A 22,175-nucleotide genomic window follows, 5' to 3' on the forward strand; every position below is an offset into this window, starting at 1 on the left:
TGCTTTCCCTTCTTTGCTTAGAACTGGGTTTCCATCTGAGCTCTTGATATTCATACAAGTGGCTCTCTTTTCTCCAAAGGTCTTTTTAATTTTCCTTTAGGCAGTATCTATCTTACCCCCAGTGAGATAAGCCTCTACATCCTTACATTTGTCCTCTAGCCATCCCTGCTTAGCCAATTTGCACTTCCTGTCGATCTCATTTTTGAGACGTTTGTATTCCCTTTTGCCTGCCTCATTTACTGCGTTTTTATATTTTCTCCTTTCATCAATTAAATTCAATATTTCTTCTGTTACCCAAGGATTTCTACTAGCCCTTGTCTTTTTACCTACTTGATCCTCAGCTGTCTTCACTACTTCATCCCTCAGAGCTACGCATTCTTCTTCTACTGTATTTCTTTCCCCCATTCCTGTCAATTGTTCCTTTATGCTCTCCCTGACTCTCTGTACAACCTATGGTTTAGTCAGTTTATCCAGGTCCCATCTCCTTAAATTCCCACCTCTTTGCTTGACTGTTAACCTACTAATTATCTGACGAAAAGTCTGACTGTTGAAAGTTCACACTGTATAATGAAATGGAAACTATCTATCTGCATAGACAGACGAGATGAAAGAAAATTCGCAGACGGCGCTTCACGCGATCCAGCAAGAGGCGTACCACAACCACTGCTTCCGGAACTGGGAACGGCGATGGGATGGTGTATCAATTGTGGAGGAGAGTGTTTCGACAGAGCCATGCGAGATACGTAGAAAATATTAATGGGCAAAGTTCCGGAATTTTTTGAATAGTCCTCATATTTCCCGTAGAGCTCACCAATATTAAGTCTGTAGGCGCCTTCTCTTGCCCCTCATTGTGGATGCCTCTGTTTATTACATGCATTAACAGGAAGACTCGCGCAATTACAGTTGGTGATGAATTTTAATTTACTGTCGCTATGTTGGCGAAAATACATGCTAAATCCGCAGGTAAGCATACAATATCATCCGAAATTGTGCTAAACGCAATCTCTGAAAATCAATTCGAGCAGTTAGTTCATGAGCCCACGCGAATAGTAAACGGTTGGGAAAACACACTTGACCTCTTAGCAACAAATAATCCTGAACTAATAACGAGCATTAAAACGGATACAGGGATTAGTAATCACAGGGTTGTCTTAGCGAGACTGAATATTGTAACTCTTAGATGCTCCAAAAATAAACAAAAAGTACACCTATTCAAAAAGCCAGATAAAAATTCAATTGATGCCTTCCTGAGAGAATCTCCATTCCTTCGAAATTAACAATGTAAGTGTAAACCAGATGTAACTTGAATTCAAAGAAATAGTGTCGACAGCAATTGAGAGATTTATACCAAATAAATTAACACACGACGGAGCTGATCCCCCTTGGTACACAAAACGGGTCAGAACACTGTTGCAAAAAAAGAAAAAAAAACATTTAAACAAATGCAGAATTTCCAAGGTTGGTGACCTTGTACAAAAGCTCGAAATTTAGCGCGGACTTCAATGCGAGATGCTGATAATAGTTTGCACCACGAAACTTTGTCTCGAAACATGGCAGGAAATCCAAAGAGATTCTGGTGGTTTATAAACTATGCTAGCGGCAAGGCACAATCAGTGCCTTCTCTGCGCGATAGCAATGAAAATACTATCGACGACAGAGGTCAATACTAAGGCGTTTTTGCCTAGAAAACCGTGAAGCTGTTTGATGGAGCCCCATGTTGCAAGGGAACGGTAGTAATTCTTGTCGTTCTTCTGCTTGTGACTTTAAAGTCATTGTTTCTTTTTTTTTAACAAACATGATCCGGAGTTGTGTTGCATACGGATGCAGTAACCGACGGACAACAGGAAGTGGTATTCAATTCCACCTGTAAGTTACATAAGCTTTAATACATGGGAAAGGAAATAGTGCTCGAGAAATTCAAATAATGTAAAAAGATATCCAAAATGTTTTAAGTTTTCCTCTCTCGCGTCCAGAACTTTTAATGAAATAGGTGCCAGAAGTACGAAGGGAATACTGGACTCCATCGAAACGTAATGTCATTTGTAGCTCTTATTTTACAAAAGACACCTGCAAGTTTCGACTAGGAGCTGATACATAGCTGCTGAATGAGGACGCTATACCCAGTTTATTCAGTTTTACAGGCTATTCGCAAGTGAAAATCATTCGGGGACGGAGACTTGTCCGGAATAAACCAGCAGTTTCTGGGGTAAAACCACAGTCTAACACAACGTTAGCCTGTGGTAGAACCGTGTATTTAACTAGCAACAAGACTACACAATGCTCTTAACGTATCTTTTCGAATTTCTAGTAGGAGCTCGTAATTGTTGCTGATGGGTTCTTTTAAATTTGTTTCAGGAAATAAATGAGATCCAAACGACAGTTATGCTGTGTGAATCCGATGGCAATCATGAGAACTGTGTTGCCAAGTATTGAGATTGATGTGTGTCAGAGAACTGTCTCCCTTTGGAAAAGAGAGACGATTGCTGATTAAACTGAAGTGGCGTGAAAAAAAAGTGGAAACAATGGCAGAACTGATTACAGTGCAGAAAAAAAGGAACTGTGTAAATGACAACCTAGAAAGTGTTCTTGAGGAACATTTTGATGGGTTTTCTTTAGACTTTGTCACCCAACTAAAAACGGTGGGGCGAAGAAACAATCAAAGTGATACAGTGAACTGACCAAACAATTTACCCTCACTCTGCACTCCATATATGTTTGTATGCTCTTTGTTTCTTTTGCTCCACACCAGTATCCATCGCGGTTGGGTGTCATCAGTAAATTGTGAACGTAGCTATCTAAAAGACGTTTTCAACTATCTAAAACATATTATCAATGACAAACGATATCTTAAAGTGTGTGCACTTATTTTTGATAGTATGTCAATTAGGAAGCAGCTTGTGTGGAAAAACAAAAAAGTGTATACTGGGTATGTTGATCTGGGCAACACTATGAATACAGATGCAAAAAACTGGCTACTGAAGCTTTAGTTTTTCAGACAGTGTCATATACTGAAAAGTTTACGTGCCCAATTGCATATTTCTTTGTGAAACCTGAACCAGATATAATGACTGAAATTGTGTGAGTTTGTATACTGAAACTATTTTCTTTAGGTATTCTTGTGAGGTCAGTGACATGTGTCCAACCCCAGTAGCTGAGTGGTCAGCGTGAGAGAATGTCAATCCTGACGGCCCGGGTTCGATTCCCGGCTAGGTTGGAGATTTTCTCCACTCAGGGACTTGGTGTTGCTGTCCTAATCATCATCATTTCATCTCCATCGACGCGCAGGTCGCCGAAGTGGCGTCAACTCGGAAGACCTACACCCAGCGAACGGTCTACCGAACGGAAGGCCCTAGCCACACGACATTCATTCATTCAGTGACATGTGATGGTGCTGCTATCAACATTCAGACACTGGCGGATCTTGGGTGCTCACTGAATCTGGAAAATTTTGTCCCTTACCTCAAATATCCTGCCAATGACAGTAATATTCATGCAATTCTTGATCCATACCTTAAGCAAATTGATTCATAATACTTTAGCTGAAAAGGAAATTACTAACTGTGAAGCTGGAGATGTGTAGTGGGGATTTATTTTGAAGTTACATTATCTGCAAGAATGTGAATTTTTAAAATTTACCAGTTCATTCTCTGGTTCACATGTGAATTTCTATAATAAGAAAATTAATTTCTCTTTAGCAGCCCGGACAATGAGCCCCAGTGTTGCTGATGCCATTGAATTAGTGTTCCTGGCACCCAGATTTTCAGGACCCCTCTGCCACTATAGAATTCATCAGAATTATGGATAAACTCATTGATGAGTGCTACTCTAGGAATTTTCATGCTAAGGGCTTTTAACAACCATTGAGAACTGAAAATGTAAATTATTGGATTGAATTTCTTTGTCATGCAGAAAACTTCCTTCAAACATTGAGGACTGATGGTGTGTGTGCATTAGTACATCCACGAAAACATTTGTGCTGAGACTTTTGATGCGCAAAAATGGTGTTAGAAGCCTCTATTTTGGGATACTGAACCTCTAAAGTATTTTTTAACATACAAACTCTCTTAAGAACTTCTAGACCTTTTTTCCCTTGCATCAGATCTAGGTTTTGTTGGTACAATAATCCCACTGCATTACAGTTACAATCTGCTCTGAGAAAAATGTTGCCCAAGAACAATGTTACTCTAAGTGACAAGTAATGTAGATGATGTGTTCATGAATTCATGTGCCATAAGAAGCATAATGATAAGTTACCTGATGATGGTGAACATACTAGTTACTCTAAGGGTCTTGATTCAACACTACACAGAGAAGGCCAGGAGAACATTACGTAGAAAGATATGCTGTGAGAGAGATTATGCAAATGTTAAGATATTCTGAGTGGAAAGAACTTACTAATGTTCTCAACATGTACCCAAATGATCACACTTACTGCAAGACTCCTGTGGCAAAACCTTTACTATGAAGATTGAGAAAGGTGGTTTGCTTCACCCATCTGTAGCATTGTTTAAAATAGTACAGCATACAGAAATATGCTTTCATTTCACTCTAGTGAGATTTGCTTTAAACTCTAACCCTTTTTGACAGGTTTATTAAGTCTGTTTGTTGTTTCTTTAGTAAACAAGCCAGTGTATTTGGCAATGTCCATACGCTAGTCTCTACCACTGAGTGTGAAGATATGCATGAGTCACAGTTCATACAACGTATTGCTGCTGTGTACCTTCAGATTAGAATAAAGGCACACACTAAAATAACAACAACTGCTGCACAGGGTAACTATTCTGGCATGAGGCAGAGGTTGGGAAGCTAATTACATTTTTCAATGTTTGACATTGAATGAAGCAAAACAATAAACAAAAATTAAAATTTGATGTTCATGTGTTGCCAGTTTGACCACTTCTGTCCTTTCCCAAAACTCTTGCCTGTAAATTGGTAACATAACAACCTGTAAAGTGATATTAACATTACAGATTTTCCTCTGTTAGCAGCTGAAATTTGCAACGAAGCAATGGTTAAGCAGTTTTGTTACCTAATGATGTGTAAAGATATCTTCTCGTTAGGTTTAGAGAGAAATGCACTTTGCATCAAATGTGTTATTGTGTGAAAGTTCAACACATGTCAGATTAAGAAACTATAATAAGAAATTTTTCATGTCAATATTTTGGTCATTTTGTATCACTCTATAGTTTCTTCATACACGAAATAAAATGCGAAAAGTGAAAGCAAAAAATCTCTTGCACATAGGTAAGATTTTTGAGAAGCATAATTTGTCAGCAGCCTTAGCGGCGGAATGGAAATTACATATGTAAATGCAGCAGACTAAATGCAAAATTGATCTTGCAATGAAAGGTTACAAGGTACGCCAACGTGAGTAACTTACAAGTAGATATCCTTCGAGTAGTGGAGTAACTTGCATCACTAAATAAAAGCATGTTTTCCAGTCCAGACAGTTTACCAATTAGGTTCCTTTCAATGCGGATGCAAGGGCCCCATACTTAACATCTACATCTATGCGATTACTCTGCTATTCACAGTAAAGTGCCTGGCAGAGGGTTCAATGAACCACCTTCATGCCGCCTCTCTACCGTTCCACTCTCGAACGGCACGCGGGAAAAACGAGCACTTAAATTTTTGTGTGCGAGCCCTGATTTCTCTTAATTTTATCGTGATGGTCACTACTCCCTATGTCGTTGGGTGCGAACAGAATGTTTTCGCAATCGGAGGAAAAAACTGGCGATTGAAACTTCATGAGAAGTTCCCATCGCAACGAAAATCGCCTTTGTTTTAATGACTGCCACTCCAATTCACGTATCATGTCTGTGACACTATCTCCCCTATTTCGCGATAATACAAAACGAGCTGCCCTTCTTTGTACTTTTTCGGTGTCACCTCCAAGTCTCACCTGATGCGGATCCCACACCGCACAGCAGTACTCCAGAATAGGGCGGACAAGCGTAGTGTAAGTAGTCTCTTTGGTAGACCTGTTGCACCTTCTATGTGTTCTGCCAATGAATTACAGTCTTTGGTTTGCTCTACCCACAATATTATGTATGTGATCGTTCCAATTTAGGTTATTTGTAATTGTAATCCCTAAGTATTTAGTTGAATTTACAGCCCTCAGACTTATGTGACTTATCGCATAATCAAAATTTAGCTGATTTCTTTTAGTACTCATGTGAATAACTTCACACTTTTGTGTCTATTTCTATAAATTTGTGAGAGTTTTGCATTATTATTATTATTTCTTATTTCTTTGCTAAATGAAAAGGTGAATGCTAGGAATAGCTATATAAGGTAAAATTAAATATAGTATGCTCATAATGATCCAGGTAACAGACAACCCAAGACTGCAGAGATAACAGGAAAATATAGATTATCATAAAATAAACATTTTTACCAAAAATTGCTATTTACTGCATTCACAAACATGCTTCACATCACATGTAAAAGCCCAGTGCATTACTTATATGGTACTTGCCAGATACTGACAACTTACTTACAATACTAGATGTGTTGCACAATATTTCGTATCATTCACCTTCAGCTTACTTTTAAGAACTACACATCCAGTTTTTTCTTTCTCTGTTTTCTTGATCACCTAATGTTTGCTGTCTTCCTCTATTGGACACACTTGTTCACTGTATCCACATCACTCAGCTCCTCAAATCCTGGTTCACAGCCATCACCAGTTAACCATTTCTGGATTTTTCATCATCCACTGTATGTCTTCACAAAAAACCTTTTTCATCAGTCCCAGTATCTCATTCATCGCTACTAGAATCTTCAAAGCGACTTACAGCAGAAAGTGTTTCAGTTTTCTTCCACAAGCAAACAATGGTCGTTTTGTTAACATTGTCTCAAACCTTCCAAATACCTTGTGGTTATAATTAAACTTTCCCTATTTAACACATTATAACATGGAAACTAATTGCTGTATGAGTACCAAACTTGGTACCATTAATGTCAAGGACATGGGGAAGAGAAATAATGCAGAATTAATTCATCTGAAACACTTTTAATGTGCTGCTATGGTACATCATAACAATACATACCAGTACCATTGCTGCTACAAAAGGGGCTCAATATGGCGCCCATCAGTGTCCAAAAGAGCCTGTAAGTACAGGATTGCATTTTGCACAGCAGAACAAAGCATGTCCATAGGTATGCAAGCTACTCTCTTGGTATGCTGTGCTTCAGATCAGCATAAATGAATGTTCCCCTGGTAAAACCTGTGCTTCAGGTACCCCCACAACCAGAAATCACAGGGAGTGAGATGAGGCAATCGTGCCGGCCAAGCATTTGGAAACAATCAGCTAATAATTCAGTTGTTTCCAAATGTTTTTCGGAGAAGCAGGTGAACCTAATGAGCGGTGGACCGATATCTTGCATGAAACCTGTTGAATTCAATGCATCTCTCTCCTGTAGGGTAGTTATGACATGAGGCGAAGCATATTGCAATAATGCTGGCCAGCCACGCTGCACACCTTTGGTCCTTGAGCGCCAACCTGTTCAAAACAGAATGGGCCCATGATGAATATAGCTGTGAACCCACACAATACCGTGACACATTCGCCATACAGAGGAACTTCACACATAGTGACCTGAGGTGAAGATCCCAACACTCAACAATTCTGTGTGTTCACCCCACTCATCAGAGAAAAATGAGCTTTGTCTGTCCATAGGGTGGTCCAGCCGTCGTAAACCCCAATCTTTGTGGGAAAGTGAAGAGTGAAGTGAACATATCGTTCTGCATCCTGTGGTGCAAGCTGCTGTATGATATGGATGTCGTACGAATATCATTTGAGAATGGTTCGAAGAACCTTCCATACAGTGGGCCACAGGATGTTCAACTGTCATGACACAGCACCCCACTGCCTGACGATTGGGAATTTCCTGCAGCATTGTATGTCATAGCAATAGCAATTTCATCCACCAACAGTCATCACCCTACTCCCAGAGTGACATCCAGTTCTCCAGTTGATTCAAACTTTTTCATCGTGCTCCGCACAGCAGGTGGAGAAAGAGGACCCTTCTGTAAGCCTTTCAGCCAGTGATATTCTCAAAATGGAGGCGCAACATTACTGTTGTTTTGATAGTAGAGATTCACCAAAAATACCCTGTTCCTTTTGTCCAAGCTCATGTTGACACATCAAGAAGTGCACTGTGACTGGTCAGGTGTGTGAGACTGTGAATAACGATGACTGATCATGGCACCTGGTGGCCATAATTGGAACTGGACACTGGCGCTGTGACAGATGGAAGTAATGCACCCCATACTCTTGACATTAACGCTACTAAGTTTGGTACTCGTGCAGTAAATAGTTTCCATGCTATAATGTGTTAAATGGGGAAAGTTTAATTACAGCCACCTGGTATTGTGAATTGCACCAAGCACATTCAGGAGTTACTGGTAACTGAGGGTATCTGAGCCTTCTTGCACAAGCTGTTTCATGATATTTGATAGGTAATATTGTTTCGCAGCTGCTAGCATTTTTTGTCCATTGGCCATACTAGTGACATAATGTAAGGTACCTCACAAAAATTATTGTCATCTTCTCCAGGATGACAAGGTGCATTGTCTAGTTAATCAACAACTCTCTTAGGTAGTGAATATGCCTCGTATGTTTTCCATGTCTTTGGAGAGTGGAGGATTTGAAGTTTATGATAAATGTTTTGGGACAAATATTTGTTATGTATGAGATGGATTGTAAATGCAATTGGATTGTTTTCAAGTCAATACAAAAAAAGGGAAGAAACTTCATTTTAAGGAAGAAATCAAAATTTAGCATGCTTTTCTTTACAGCCAATCACTGGATAATTTCTTAAAAAGCCAAATGCGGTTGTGAAACTAAAGAAAAGCTTAAATAAATAATAGCCCAATTGGAAAATCTCATGTTCAGTTATTAAGCATATTGCTATGGTACACTTGATGAAGAAATCTTTCAGGTAAGCCTTCCCCTCGAAACATATATGAACAACAGGAACAAGTGTAGAACGGAACCAGTCTCTGAAGATAGCAGTATATCTACACTATACATCTACACTGTGCAAATCACACTTAAGTGCTTGGCACAGAGTTCATTGAACCACCTTAACAATAATTCTTTATTATTTCAATCTCAAACAGTTTGTGGTAAAAACGAACATGTATATCTGTCTGTGCGAGCTCTGATTTCCCTTATTCTGTTATGAGTTTCTCCCTATGTAGGTCGGTGTCAAAAAAAACATTTTCGCATTCGGAGGAGAAAGTTGCTGATTGAAATTTCGTGAGCGGCTCTCCCGATGTAGGTCGGAGTCAACGAAATACTTTCGCATTCGGAGGAGAAAGTTGGCAATTGAAATTTCGTGAGATGATTCCACCTCACCGAAAAATGCCTCTGTCTTGATGTCCACCCGAAATCCTGTATCATATCAGTGACACACTCTCCCCTATTTCGTGATAGTAAAAAATGTGCTGCTCATCTTTGAACTTTCTCGATGTACTCCGTCAATCCTACTTGGTAAGGATCCCGCATGGTGCAGGAGTATTCTAAAAGAGGATGGGCAAGCATAGTGTAGGGAGTGTCTCTTTTGTAGATCTGTTACATGTTTTAAGTGTTCTGCCAATAAAATGCATTTTTGATTTACCTTACCCACAACATTTTTTGTGTTCTTTCCAATTTAAGTTGTTCGTAATCGTAATTGCTAGATATTTAGTTGAATTTTCCGACTTTATATTTGACTGATTTATTGTGTAACCGAAGTTCAACAGATTCCATTTAGCACTCATGTGGATGACCTCACACTTTTCATTATTTACTATCAACTGCCAATTTTCGCACCATACAGATATCTTTTCTAAATCTTTTTGCAAATTGTTTTGATCTTCTGATGGCTTTACTAGACGATAAACGACAACGTCATCTGGAAACAACCTAAGACAGCTGCTCAGATTGTCTCCCAAATCGTTTATATAGATAAGGAACAGCAGAGGGCCTGTAACACTTCCTTGGGGAACGCCAGAAATCACTTCTGTTTCACTCGATGGCTTTCCATCAGTAACTACGAACTGTGACCTCTCAGACAGGAACTAACGAATGCAGTCACACAACTGAGATAATATTCCGTAAGCACACAATTTCACTACGAGTAGCTTGTGTGGTATAGTGTCAAAAGCCTTGTGGAAATCCCTTGTCAGTAGCGCTCAACACTTTGTGTATGTAAAGACCTAGTTGTGTTTCACAAGAACGATGTTTTCTAAATCCGAGTTGACTGTATGTCGATAGACCGTTTTCTTTGAGGTCATTCGTAATGTTCAAACATAATATTACTCCTATTACCTTTTTTGAATAATGGTGTGACCTGTACAACTTTCCAGTCTTTGGGTACGGATCTTTCGTCGAGCGAACGCTTGTATATGATTGTTATACAGTGTCAGTTAGACCATCAGCGTGAGCGCACCGCTAGTTCCTGCCACTAATAAGCCGAGTACACCGTTCGCTTGTTACATATTTTTACGTTCTTCAAACAGGAGCGACTTATTTTCAGTTATCTGTGTAGTTACTAGTTTATTTTTGTAATTTCTTGAGTGTTTGAGTGCTTACTAGGCACAACCTTTTATTTATATAACAGTGTAGTGTAAAGTACCGCCGATGCTATCGACCGTTGTATCGACTCTCGTATCGTGCAGGCTTCTGTTTGTTTGGTTAGAACAGTCAGAGTCGGTTAGACCGTCAGCGAGTTCGCACCGCTAGTTCCGACTACTACTAAGGCGAGTACACCGTTCGCTTGTTACATATTTTTACGAGCTTCAAACAGGAGTGACTACAGTAATGGATAGGAACTGTGATTGTCAGCGAGTTCGCACCGCTAGTTCCGGCTACTACTAAGGCGAGTACACCGTTCGCTTGTTACACATTTTTACGAGCTTCAAACAGGAGTGACTACAGTAATGGATAGGAACTGTGATTGTTGTGAACAGATGCGAGCTGAGCTGGCGACCCTTCGCTCACAGCTTCAGGCTGCGTTGGCTTCCGTCACACAGCTTGAGGTTGCTGCCAAGGGGCTTCACTGTGGGGGATCGGACGCGTGGAAGCGAGGGACATCGAGCACGTACCACGTGTCCTTTGATCGGTCCACTGCTGTGACCTCCCTGGATACTGCCTGAACTGAGGTTGACCCCTCACCTGTGGTCGAGTGGGAGACCATTCCAAAGTCTGGCAAGCAGCGAAAAACTTTCCGAGGGGCCGATCGTAGGGCCTCCCCGGCTCGTTCGACGAACAGGTTTCGGGCGTTATCTTTGGCTAACGATGTCTCTCAGCCGGATGCAGTCGTCCTCCCTGTTCCAGAGGAAGCTTCTCGGCCCGCAAGGTCTGTGCATTCACAGAGGGTAGGTTTGCTGGCAGTTGGGAGCTCCAACGTTAGGCGCGTAATGGGCCCCTTAGGATTGAATTGTTTGGGGGAAGAGACCAAACAGCGAGGTCATTGGTCTCACCAGATTAGGGAAGGATGGGGAAGGAAGTCGGCCGTGCCCTTTCAAAGGAACCATCCCGGCATTTGCCTGGAGCGATTTAGGGAAATCACGGAAAACCTAAGTCAGGATGGCCGGACACGGGAGGGTCCCTTAGGAAAATGGCTGCCAAGCAGGGGAAGGAAGCCAGTGTGCACTCCGCGTGCATTCCGGGGGGAGTCATTCCGCATGTGGAAAGGGTGCTTCTGGATTCTGTGAAGAGTACAGGGTGCAGCCAACTGCAGGTGGCTCATGTCGGTACTAATGGTGTGTGTCGCTTTGGATCTGAGCAGATTCTGTCTGGTTTCGGGCGGCGTGCGGAAATGGTAAAGGCTGCCAGTCTTGCTTCCGAGATTAAGGCGGAGCTCACCATCAACAGCATCGTCGATAGAGCCGACTGTGGTCCTTTGGGTTAAAGCCGAGTGGAGGGACTGAATCAAAGGCTCAGGCGGTTCTCTGACAGTGTAGGCTGCAGATTCCTTGACTTGCGCCATCGGGTGGTGGGTTTCCGGGTTCCGCTTAATAGGTCAGGAGTCCACTACACACAGGAGGCGGCTACACGGGTAGCGGGGGCTGTGTGGTAGGGACTGGGTGGTTTTTTTTAGGTTAGACGGTCTCAGGGATCCACAGAAGGGGCGTCCGTCTAAAAGTAGGCAGGTAAAACACAATAAGGTAGTTGTAGAAACGATTGGTATTGTAGGTGTAAATTGTCGTAGCTGTGTTGGGAAAGAACCAGAGCTCGAAGCCCTAATGGAAAGCACTGAAGCTCAAATAGTTGTAGGTACAGAGAGCTGGCTAAAGCCGGAAAGAAGTTCAGCCGAAATTTTTTCAAACGATCTAACAGTGTTCAGAAAGGATAGATAAATACAATTGGTGGTGGAGTATTTATTGCTGTCAGAGGTAGTTTGCCTTGTAGCAAAATTGAAGTAGATAGTTCGTGTGAAATAGTATGGGTAAAAACTTGAGTCTCATTTCAAATAATTACCCCGCTCATACAATTATAGTCGGTGGTGACTTCAATCTACCCTCGATATGCTGCAAAAATTATACGTTTAAAGCCGGCGGCAGGAATAAAACATCATTCGAAATTGTAGCGAATGCTTTCTGAGAATATTTTTGAACAATTAGTTCATGAGCCCACTCAAAGCGTAAATGGTTGCGAAAGCATACTTGACCTTTTAGCAACAAGTAATCCTGGACAAATAGTGAGTGTTGTGATGAATACAGGGATTAGCGACCACAAGGCAGTTGCTGCTAGGCTGAATACCGTAGCACCTACAACCATCAAAAATAAACACAAAGTATATATATTTGAAAAAGCTGACAAAAATGCTCTAACGCCTTTTTAAGAGACAGTCTTCACTCCTGCCCATCTGATCATGTAAGATTAGAAAAGTTGTGGGATGTTTTCAAGAGAGATATATACCACATAAATTAAAAAGTGATGGTACTGATCACCCATGGTACACAAAACGGGTCAGATCGTTGTTGCAGAAGCATCGAAAAAAGTATGCCAAATTTAAAAGAACGCAAAAGCCCCAAAATTGGCAAAGACTTACACAAGTTCGAAATATAGCGCGTACTTCAATGCGAGATGCTTTTAATAATTCCCACAACGAAATTCTGTCTCGAAATCTGGCAGAAAACTCAAAAAGATTCTGGTCATACATAAAGCACATCAGTGACAAGACGCAGTCAATACATTCACTGCGCGATAACAACAGTGAAGTCACTGATGACAGTGCCACTAAAGCAGAGTTAATACACGGTTTTCCGAAACTCGAAGTAAATATTCCTGAATTCCGATCAAGGACAACTGCCAAGATGAGAAGCATAGAAGTAGGTATCCTTGGTGTACAAAGCGGCTTGAATCACTTAATAAAGGCAAGGCCTCCGGGCCAGATTGTATACCAGTTAGGTTCCTCTCAGAGTATGCTGATAAAATACCTCCATATTTAGCAATTATATACAACCACTCGCTCATAGAAAGATCTGTACCTAAAGACTGGAAAATTGCTCAAGCCACACCAATACTGAAAAAGGGAAGTAGGAGTAATCTGCTGAATTACAGGCCTATACCACTAACGTCGATTTGCAGTAGGGTTTTAGAGCATATATTGTATACGTACATTTTGAAGTACCTCAAAGAAAACAATTTATTGACATATAGTGAGCAAGGATTCAGAAAATATCGTTCTTGTGAAACACAACTAGCTCTTTATACTCATGAAGTAATAAGTGCTAACGACAGGGGATGTCAAATTGATTCCATATTTTTAGATTTCCAGAAGGCTTTCGATACCGTTCCTCACAAGCATCTTCTAACTAAACTGCGCGCCTATGGAGTATCGCCTCAGTTGTGCGACTGGATTCGTGATTTCCTGTCAGAAAGGTCACAGTTCGTAGTAATAGACGGAAAGTCATGGAGTAAAACAGAAGTAATATCCGGCGTTCCCCAAGGAAGTGTTACAGGCCCTCTAGTGTTCCTGATCTATATTAACGACATAGGAGACAATCTGAGCAGCTGTCTTAGATTGTTTGCAGATGATGCTGTCATTTACCATATTCTATAGTCATCAGATGATCAAAACGACTTGCAAAATGATTTAGATAAGGTATCTGTATGGTGCGAAAAGTGGCAATTGACCCTGCGTTGGCTTCCGTCACACAGCTTGAGGTTGCTGCCAAGGGTTTTCCCAGGGGAACATTCACATATGCTGATCTGAAGTGCAGCATATCAAGAGAGGTAGCTTGCATACCTACGGACATGCTTTGTTCTGCTGTGCAGAATGCAATCCTGTACTTACAGGCTCTTTTGGACACTGATGGGCGCCATATTGAGCCCCTTTTGTACCAGCAATGGTACTGGTATGTATTGATATGATGTACCATAGCAGCACATTAAAAGTGTTTCAGATGACTTAATTCTGCACTATTTCTCTTCCCCATGTCCTTGACATTAATGGTACCAAGTTTGGTACTCATACAGCAATTAGTTTCCATGTTATAATGTGTTAAATAGGGAAAGTTTAATTATAACCACAAGGTATTTGGAAGGTTTGAGACAATGTTAACAAAACGACCATTGTTTGCTTGTGGAAGAAAACTGAAACACTTTCTGCTGTAAGTCGCTTTGAAGATTCTAGTAGCGATGAATGAGATACTGGGACTGATGAAAAAGGTTTTTTGTGAAGACATACAGTGGATGATGAAAAATCCAGAAATGGTTAACTGGTGATGGCTGTGAACCAGGATTTGAGGAGCTGAGTGATGTGGATACAGTGAACAAGTGTGTCCAATAGAGGAAGACAGCAAACATTAGGTGATCAAGAAAACAGAGAAAGAAAAAACTGGATGTGTAGTTCTTAAAAGTAAGCTGAAGGTGAATGATACGAAATATTGTGCAACACATCTAGTATTGTAATTAAGTTGTCAGTATCTGGCAAGTACCATATAAGTAATGCACTGGGCTTTTACATGTGATGTGAAGCATGTTTGTGAATGCAGTAAATAGCAATTTTTGGTAAAAATGTTTATTTTATGATAATCTATATTTTCCTGTTATCTCTGCAGTCTTGGGTTGTCTGTTACCTGGATCATTATGAGCATACTATATTTAATTTTACCTTATATAGCTATTCCTAGCATTCACCTTTTCATTTAGCAAAGAAATAAGAAATAGAAATAATAATAATAATAATAATGCAAAACTCTCACAAATTTATAGAAATAGATTTCCTCTTGTAAAAAGAAGTGGGAAAGTTTTAAACACAGGGTCTCCTGAATGTAAGACAAAAATCTAATAAATAAATGCAAGCCAGGTGGTACATAGAAAAATGAGAAATGAAAAATACACCAATGTTTTACACAGGTATCTGAGATATACTATACAATTACAGTGTAGTAAAAAGCAGTAACTGGAGATGTCAGTTATGCATGTATATAAATATCTTGTCTGCAGTGCAACCTATTTAGTTAATTTACATTGATGCATGTGGTTCAACTCAAGGCTACAGACAAATATAACCAAAAATGGAAGGGAAATTATTTTTTTATAACAAGCAGCTCTGCCATTTCCTCTATTGTCTGCACGATAAGGTACAATTCACCAGATCTTGCATGTACTACTGCTACACTTAAATGCAAGTTCAAAATGGTCACGTTGATTCCAAATCCCATCTGTACCTAGTGTGTACTGTGATTGACCACTGGGGCTACAATGATCGATAGCGAAACCTGTGTAGGTCTTGATACCAACTGGGAGTGTGAGACAACCAGTGGGATGACACACAACAATACAGAAGTTACAAAACTCAAATTAATTCTGCAAAACTGAGTATATTTAACTCTGTGGGTAGAAGAGCACTTATAGTTGGATTTTTGCCCTATAGTCATACCACCCATACTGATTTATATTGTGAGATGTTGCAAAAAAACTACACAAAATTAATAGTTGGGAACACTGTACTCAGAATTTTTCATCTTGGAGAGTTTAAATGCATGCATCACAAGATGAAAAGAAGTGACTGTACTTTTAAAGCAATCTCACATTTTGTGGGTAAATAAGTAAAAACAGAGTACAAACAAAAATTATAATGCAGGGCACTTCTTCCAAAATGAGTTCAACGTCTCTCTTGAAAATCAGGTATGTGTGTTACCTAGTTCGTTGAAACTCGATACAAAACTCTATTTTCAAAAATTGCTATTTCACACAATTCTAGAAACAATTTATAAAAATACCCAATACAGGAGAGGGCAATGTGACAATGTTCAGCTACACACGGCATATCCTCCTTTAAAGTATGTTTTACAGTATTCAAACAAGAAGTCTTTCATGACTCACAGAATTACCTGAGGCTGGATTTTTGAGTCTGAATGATTTGAGAGCTCAAGAAGCTATCACAAATATAACTGACATCAGATGCTTCATAATAGTTTTTCACTCCTATTTTGTGTACAATGGTACTATTCTCTCTCTCTCTCTCTCTCTTTTACATTGTGCTGGCTGACTATGTAGTAGCTGGGACAATGTGTAGCAATACATGTTACAAGAGAGAAAGAGAGAGATAGATAGGGGAGGGAGAGAGAGGGGGGGGAGAGGGAGAGAGAGAGAGAGAGAGAGAGAGAGAGAGAGAGAGAGAGAGAGAGAGAGCTTCTTTTTTCTTTTCCAAAAATAATTTGTCCAAAATCTAGCTATGTTTTCTCTCTTGTGTATCTACCTACATGGCTACTCTGCAATAGACACTTGAAAGGGGCACTGCAACCTTTGAGGTTATGAAGTAGCGATACTTTACTGCTTACTCATCGACTTCTGGAATTTTTGATGCTGAGTGCACTTTTTCTCTGGAGGGGACATTGTCTTGCTATTTAACAACAACAATGGTCCAGCACATTATCTATGTGATGCTTTCAATTTACATAGCTTGTAACTAATCTCTAGGTGTTTGGTTTAGTTGACAATCTTTAAATTGTGATTTATCATGTAGCCAAAATTTAACAGATTGTTTTAGTATTCATTACACGGCATTACACTTTACTGTTGGGGTCAATTGCTGCTTTTTGCACCCTGCATATATCTTGCCTTTATGTGCTTTGACAGCTCAATGCCAGTACTACTGGGTGAGATTTTAGCTTTACCCCTTAAATTATTTACATTCCACCAGGACCTTCCATTACCATATTTAAATAGTAATTTGTTCATCTTAGGTCTCATAGCTGTTGACAAATTCTGATTACTCCTAGTAGAAGAAATCAACAAAACTAATAGGAATGTGTTTACATTTTTTACATCACCAGTACTAGTATTGGGCTATTTTCCACTGTTTTGGCAACCATTGGCAAGGTAAGAAAATGATCCAAGATACAATACAATCTAAAAACACAATCATTATAAGGTAATTAGAAATATAAATATTAATTATAGAAAGACAGGAAATGGAAAAAAGATAAAGATATGAAATAAATAAAAATAAAAGCCTATTTTGATGGTTTTTGTTCATAAGAAACGGTTTCTGTTCATAAGAGTTATACAATCAGAAATCTAGTTATGATATTGAGACATCATTAGTGGAGGAGAATAGGCAATGTCAAAGATCCTCAGCAAAGCTGCTGATGAAATTAAATGGGGCACATGCTTCATTTTGGCTGGATCTCCATTTACAGAGTTTTACACCACTTCAGCACAAAGGACTCTCGCATTCACTAATTGCAAGCATGCTGCACTACATCTGTTTATGGTTAACAATAAACAAATTTGACAACATTTGGCTGCCTCTGTCACCTACAGCTCCACTCACATTTAGCAGTGACCCCCTCCCTCCCTTCATTGTCCTCAGCACCATTACAATTTACTGCCCAAGCATGTAACGTGGTGCAAGACTGGTGTGATGTTCATTGTCATCTTGCTCACCTGTCCCAACAACATGATTTTGCAATAGCACAGCATTACCTTAACACAGAATGCCGTGTGATGTATGAGAAGAGAATGAGTATATCCTCAGTTTCATTCTCCTGAGACTGTGTGATAAAAGAGGTGGATAACTATCAACTTCCCAGTTAAGTACAGTCTAGAGCCCCACATATGCAGCTATTATAATTTCAATAGTTTGACCAGAACATATTGAAGGGCCCACCTAGTAACAAAGTTCGTTTTGGCTCATGGTCACAGTGACACTCAGCAGCAGCTCCCAGTGCACATGCGAAAGGCCACTGCTCTGTTTGCAGTAGGGGCTCTGGAAACCCTACTACCATGCACTTGGGAGTAACTCTGGCACACACACACACACATTACTTCTGAATAGGGCCCCCATAAGAAAAGTGCCACAGTGTGGACACTGGCACGTGCTACTTGTCTGCAGTAATCTGCAGCAACCACTCGAAACGTCAAGCACTTGTTTCAAAGGAATTCTGTGGAATTTGCACAATGTGATCTGGTGGCAGATCAGCAGTAACCTGCAGCAATCACCTGAAATGTCAAGCATCTCAGGATTCTTCCAGGTGGTGAAGCTCTGTTGGTAAGATAAGAATGGTACATTCTAGTAGTCTGAACATTAGCAAGTAGGTTCATTGCTACAAGCTATTACGACTTTACAGTTAACCACCTGTAAACCATAGAGGCAAAATTACCAGGCATTTATCTCCTCAGGACAGAAATGGAACCAGTTTCTCGAAACAACTCGGGAAACAGTTTAGATTCAACTCATTTATGAATGAAAATTGTAGTTACAGTGGAGCCAGACTGGAGAGAACTGTGGAAGTTCTCTGGTCCGGGAGCAGCTGGGGACATATTTTGGAATATGATCCTAAACTGACAATAAATATCTGCAATAGCAGAACTGATAAAATGACTTATGTTGACATGGCTGTTTCAAGGCATTTTGATTTGCTCATGTTTTGTGGCAAGCAAGTCCTGACTCATGTTACCAATTCAGAAATAGCAATTGGTTCACATATATCAGCTATGATGGAATTCAGCATAACACATTGTTTACCCTCTATATTTACAAGTTTCATCTGACCATTGGTCCCTATCATGACTTCCCTGCATGAGCATAAGCATTACTGGTCAGTGGGGTGTGAGTTAGCCTGTGACTCAGGTATCCTTGCACTTTGAAAGTTAGAATTTAAAGAGGGATATCATTTGAAATAAAAAGCATAAAAATGAAAACAAAGATAGTGGCATTAGAGGATTCAGCGTAATTTACTACGCATGGTCTTATTGGGGGTGGTATGCCATTGCCTCCCTCTGACCTTTGAACTGACTTACCTGACCAATTAAAGGGGTAACTACAGTTGATTTTGGATTCTAAACTAGTGTGTCACTTATTTTTCCCATCAACAAACATCGCTAGAGGTGAAAGCAGCGATGAACACAAGAGCTGTATAAGATGTAGTGTACCTCAAATGCAGGATTACTTCTACATACAGTCCATCCTCAATGAAATTTCTAAAGCAATTAACCCTGAAACACATATGGTGTTTAATTTCACCAGATCTGCACAGTAACATTATTAAACAGTCGTAGCTAATGGACTGTAGGAGTAGAGGAACAACACTTACTATTATTGTCTTAATTCGAATCCTTCAAACAAATATCTTTATGTTTCCATTAAGATTTACACCCCTCGGTATGCAGTACAGTACAGCTGCACCAACAAACCTGTTTTGTCAATGGCGCTATTCCCACACATATAGTGAATAAACCTCTGGGTTTTGAAGTTGTAAGAGGGAAACATCAGATACACTGAAATGGAGCTGTGCCCAGGCCATTTCATTGGTTATAGCAACAGCTCACGATAAACATATCTGTAACTTAATTCTGGTCTGGCACAAATTCAGTTATCATAGGTAAATAATATAGAAGTAAGAAAACAAATCTATGACTTCAATATAGGTATATAGCTTACCGATTTTTGTAATCTTGCAGTTTGGCAACACCATCATTTAGTTCTGCCACACTTTGCTCAAGTATTGAAATTCCTGTAAGACAGCATTTTTCTATTTCTTTTTCTATAAGAGCATCAACCTGGAAGAAAAGTTATGATTAACAAATCTGCAAATGAAAAAGACTGCTTATGATAAGTACTGAACATTAATTTTTTACTGAAAAATCACCAAAAACTTGCCACACATGAGATAAAAGGGTGTTTACATCACTTTCTTTTGAAGAACAGAAGAAGAAAATGCAGACAATAAATGCCAGAAAAATAAATGTACCGAAAAGTAATGCCTCTGAATTTTTAATTTGAAACTCTAAAAGCGTTTCGTAAATAAAACGAATGTTGTTAACACTCTACATCTTCATTCATCATTTCTACATATTTGCAGCCTTCTGCCACTAGAAGGGCTCCAAACTGTAATGTGTAACACAACAGTGCAGAACGTTAACTGTTGCTACATTGGAAACAGCGTGCTCTAATCGAATTTCGAGTAGTTCATCCACATATGGAGCACTCTCTCCTTCAGCATGACAATGCCAGAACACACACAACCAATTCTGTTGTAACAGGGACCAGAACGGTCACGGGGTTGATGTGATGGAAAGAGCAGCAGGACCCGCAGAGCGGCCCGTGAACCACAACACAACGGGAGAGGACGGACATGACCAACAAAGGACAAAACGAACAACAAGAAGATTGAAACAACGGAGTCACAAGAATACCTAACAACCACGTCCACTCATGTACATAACAAGAAAGTAAAGAAGCTGTCTAAGGTGAGGCGATGCGTCCAGAGACGTACGCAAGATTAGACTAGCTGGCTGAGCACGAGGCAGGTGCTTAAATACTCTATCGGGGGCGCCGCTATTGGCTGCTGGAACCACGTGTTCCACTGTGGCACACTCACACTAAATGTGGGCCAGGAGGCGCACGCCGCCACAGCTTACGGCGCGATGGTGCAGAGACCTCTTGGGGTCTTCGACGTCCATGACGTCTGGCGGGGATTCAAATTCTGCACCGCACGGTACCAGATCCCTCCCCCTGAAACTTGCACGTAGGGGTGGAAACGTCCCGAATGGTGCTGAGGTGGGCGGTAGTGGGAGGGGGAGCCAGGCTCATCAACCACTATTGGAAGGGATGCCGAAGGTATTCATGACAGCTATGACAGCCGATCCAGAGTCCAGGGTGGGGGAGCGAGCCGCCGATCCACCCGTAGGTGGAGAGGGCTGGTGGCAGGCCTGTGCGGAGATGGCAACCAGGAGCAGGGATGGTGACTCGAGGACCATGTCCACACCTGAAGGAGGTACGGAAAGAGGTGGCAGCAAGAGTCCCGTATTGGCATCCGGGTGGTGCTGATTATGATGGTGGTGCTCTGACCCTGTTGACGTCTGCACTGATGTCACACGCTGCCCATGGGCCGCGACGACTGTGGCGGGTGTCCAACCCACCTTGCGCCCATACTTCTGAGCCCACACCGCTGTGCCAGGGGCATACCGCTGCAAAGACTGGGAGCGGGGGTGGGAGGAGGATGGCATCAGCAAATGGAGCAGGGTCCGTGGCTGTCGCCCATGAAGGAGCCTGCCGGACTGCGTCCATCAATTGGCGTAGTGTGGTAGGTGCTCAAAAACAGGGTGAGGGCCAACGTGGATGGAGATGTATAGACCGCCTTAGTCAACTGGTGTTTAAAAGTGCGGTCAAGCCTCTCCGCCACGCCATTGGAAGAAGGGTGGAAAGGGGGGCTACGGATATGTTTTATACCATTGGCCTGACAGAAGTCGTGGAAGGAGGACACTGTGCTTGTACTTATACAATCCGAAAGGCATGTTGATAACCATGATGTTCTGAGATTCGGCATCCAAGGGCAACTCGTGGTATGCCTCAGCCAGGTTCATCTTTGAAAAATACTCTCCCACAACAAGCTTGGCAAGAAGGTCTTCCTTGCAGGGAATGGGATAAGTGTCAACAAGGGACTGAGCATTGACTGTAGCGCCGAAGTCCCCACACAGCCGAAGGGACCCATTGGGTTTCGGTATGACCACCAGTGGTGTCGCCCATGCACTGTAAGTTACAGGCTCCGGCATGGCAGTGACCTGGAGCTGATCAAGTTCCTGCTTGACCACTGGCTGCAAGGACACCGGAAGGGGCCGGGCCCTGAAAAAGCAAGGCTGTGCATCCGGCTGTAGGGTGATGCGTGCCTGAAAGCTGGAAGCACATCCGAGATCCATTGCAAACAATGACGCAAAAGCGAC

General features: G+C 41.1%; 1 protein-coding gene across 1 annotated transcript in view; it reads right to left on the reverse strand.

The window, feature by feature from the left end:
* Nucleotides 1-22,175, reverse strand: part of LOC124554668 — a 130,259-nt gene that overhangs the window by 46,738 nt on the left and 61,346 nt on the right. The window contains exon 4 of the mRNA XM_047128287.1: nucleotides 19,894-20,012. Coding sequence (XP_046984243.1) covers nucleotides 19,894-20,012 — 119 coding nt within the window. The remainder of the gene's footprint in view (nucleotides 1-19,893; nucleotides 20,013-22,175) is intronic.

Source organism: Schistocerca americana, chromosome X (assembly GCF_021461395.2).
Source record: "Schistocerca americana isolate TAMUIC-IGC-003095 chromosome X, iqSchAmer2.1, whole genome shotgun sequence".
In the NCBI taxonomy this organism is placed as follows: Eukaryota; Metazoa; Arthropoda; class Insecta; order Orthoptera; family Acrididae; genus Schistocerca; species Schistocerca americana.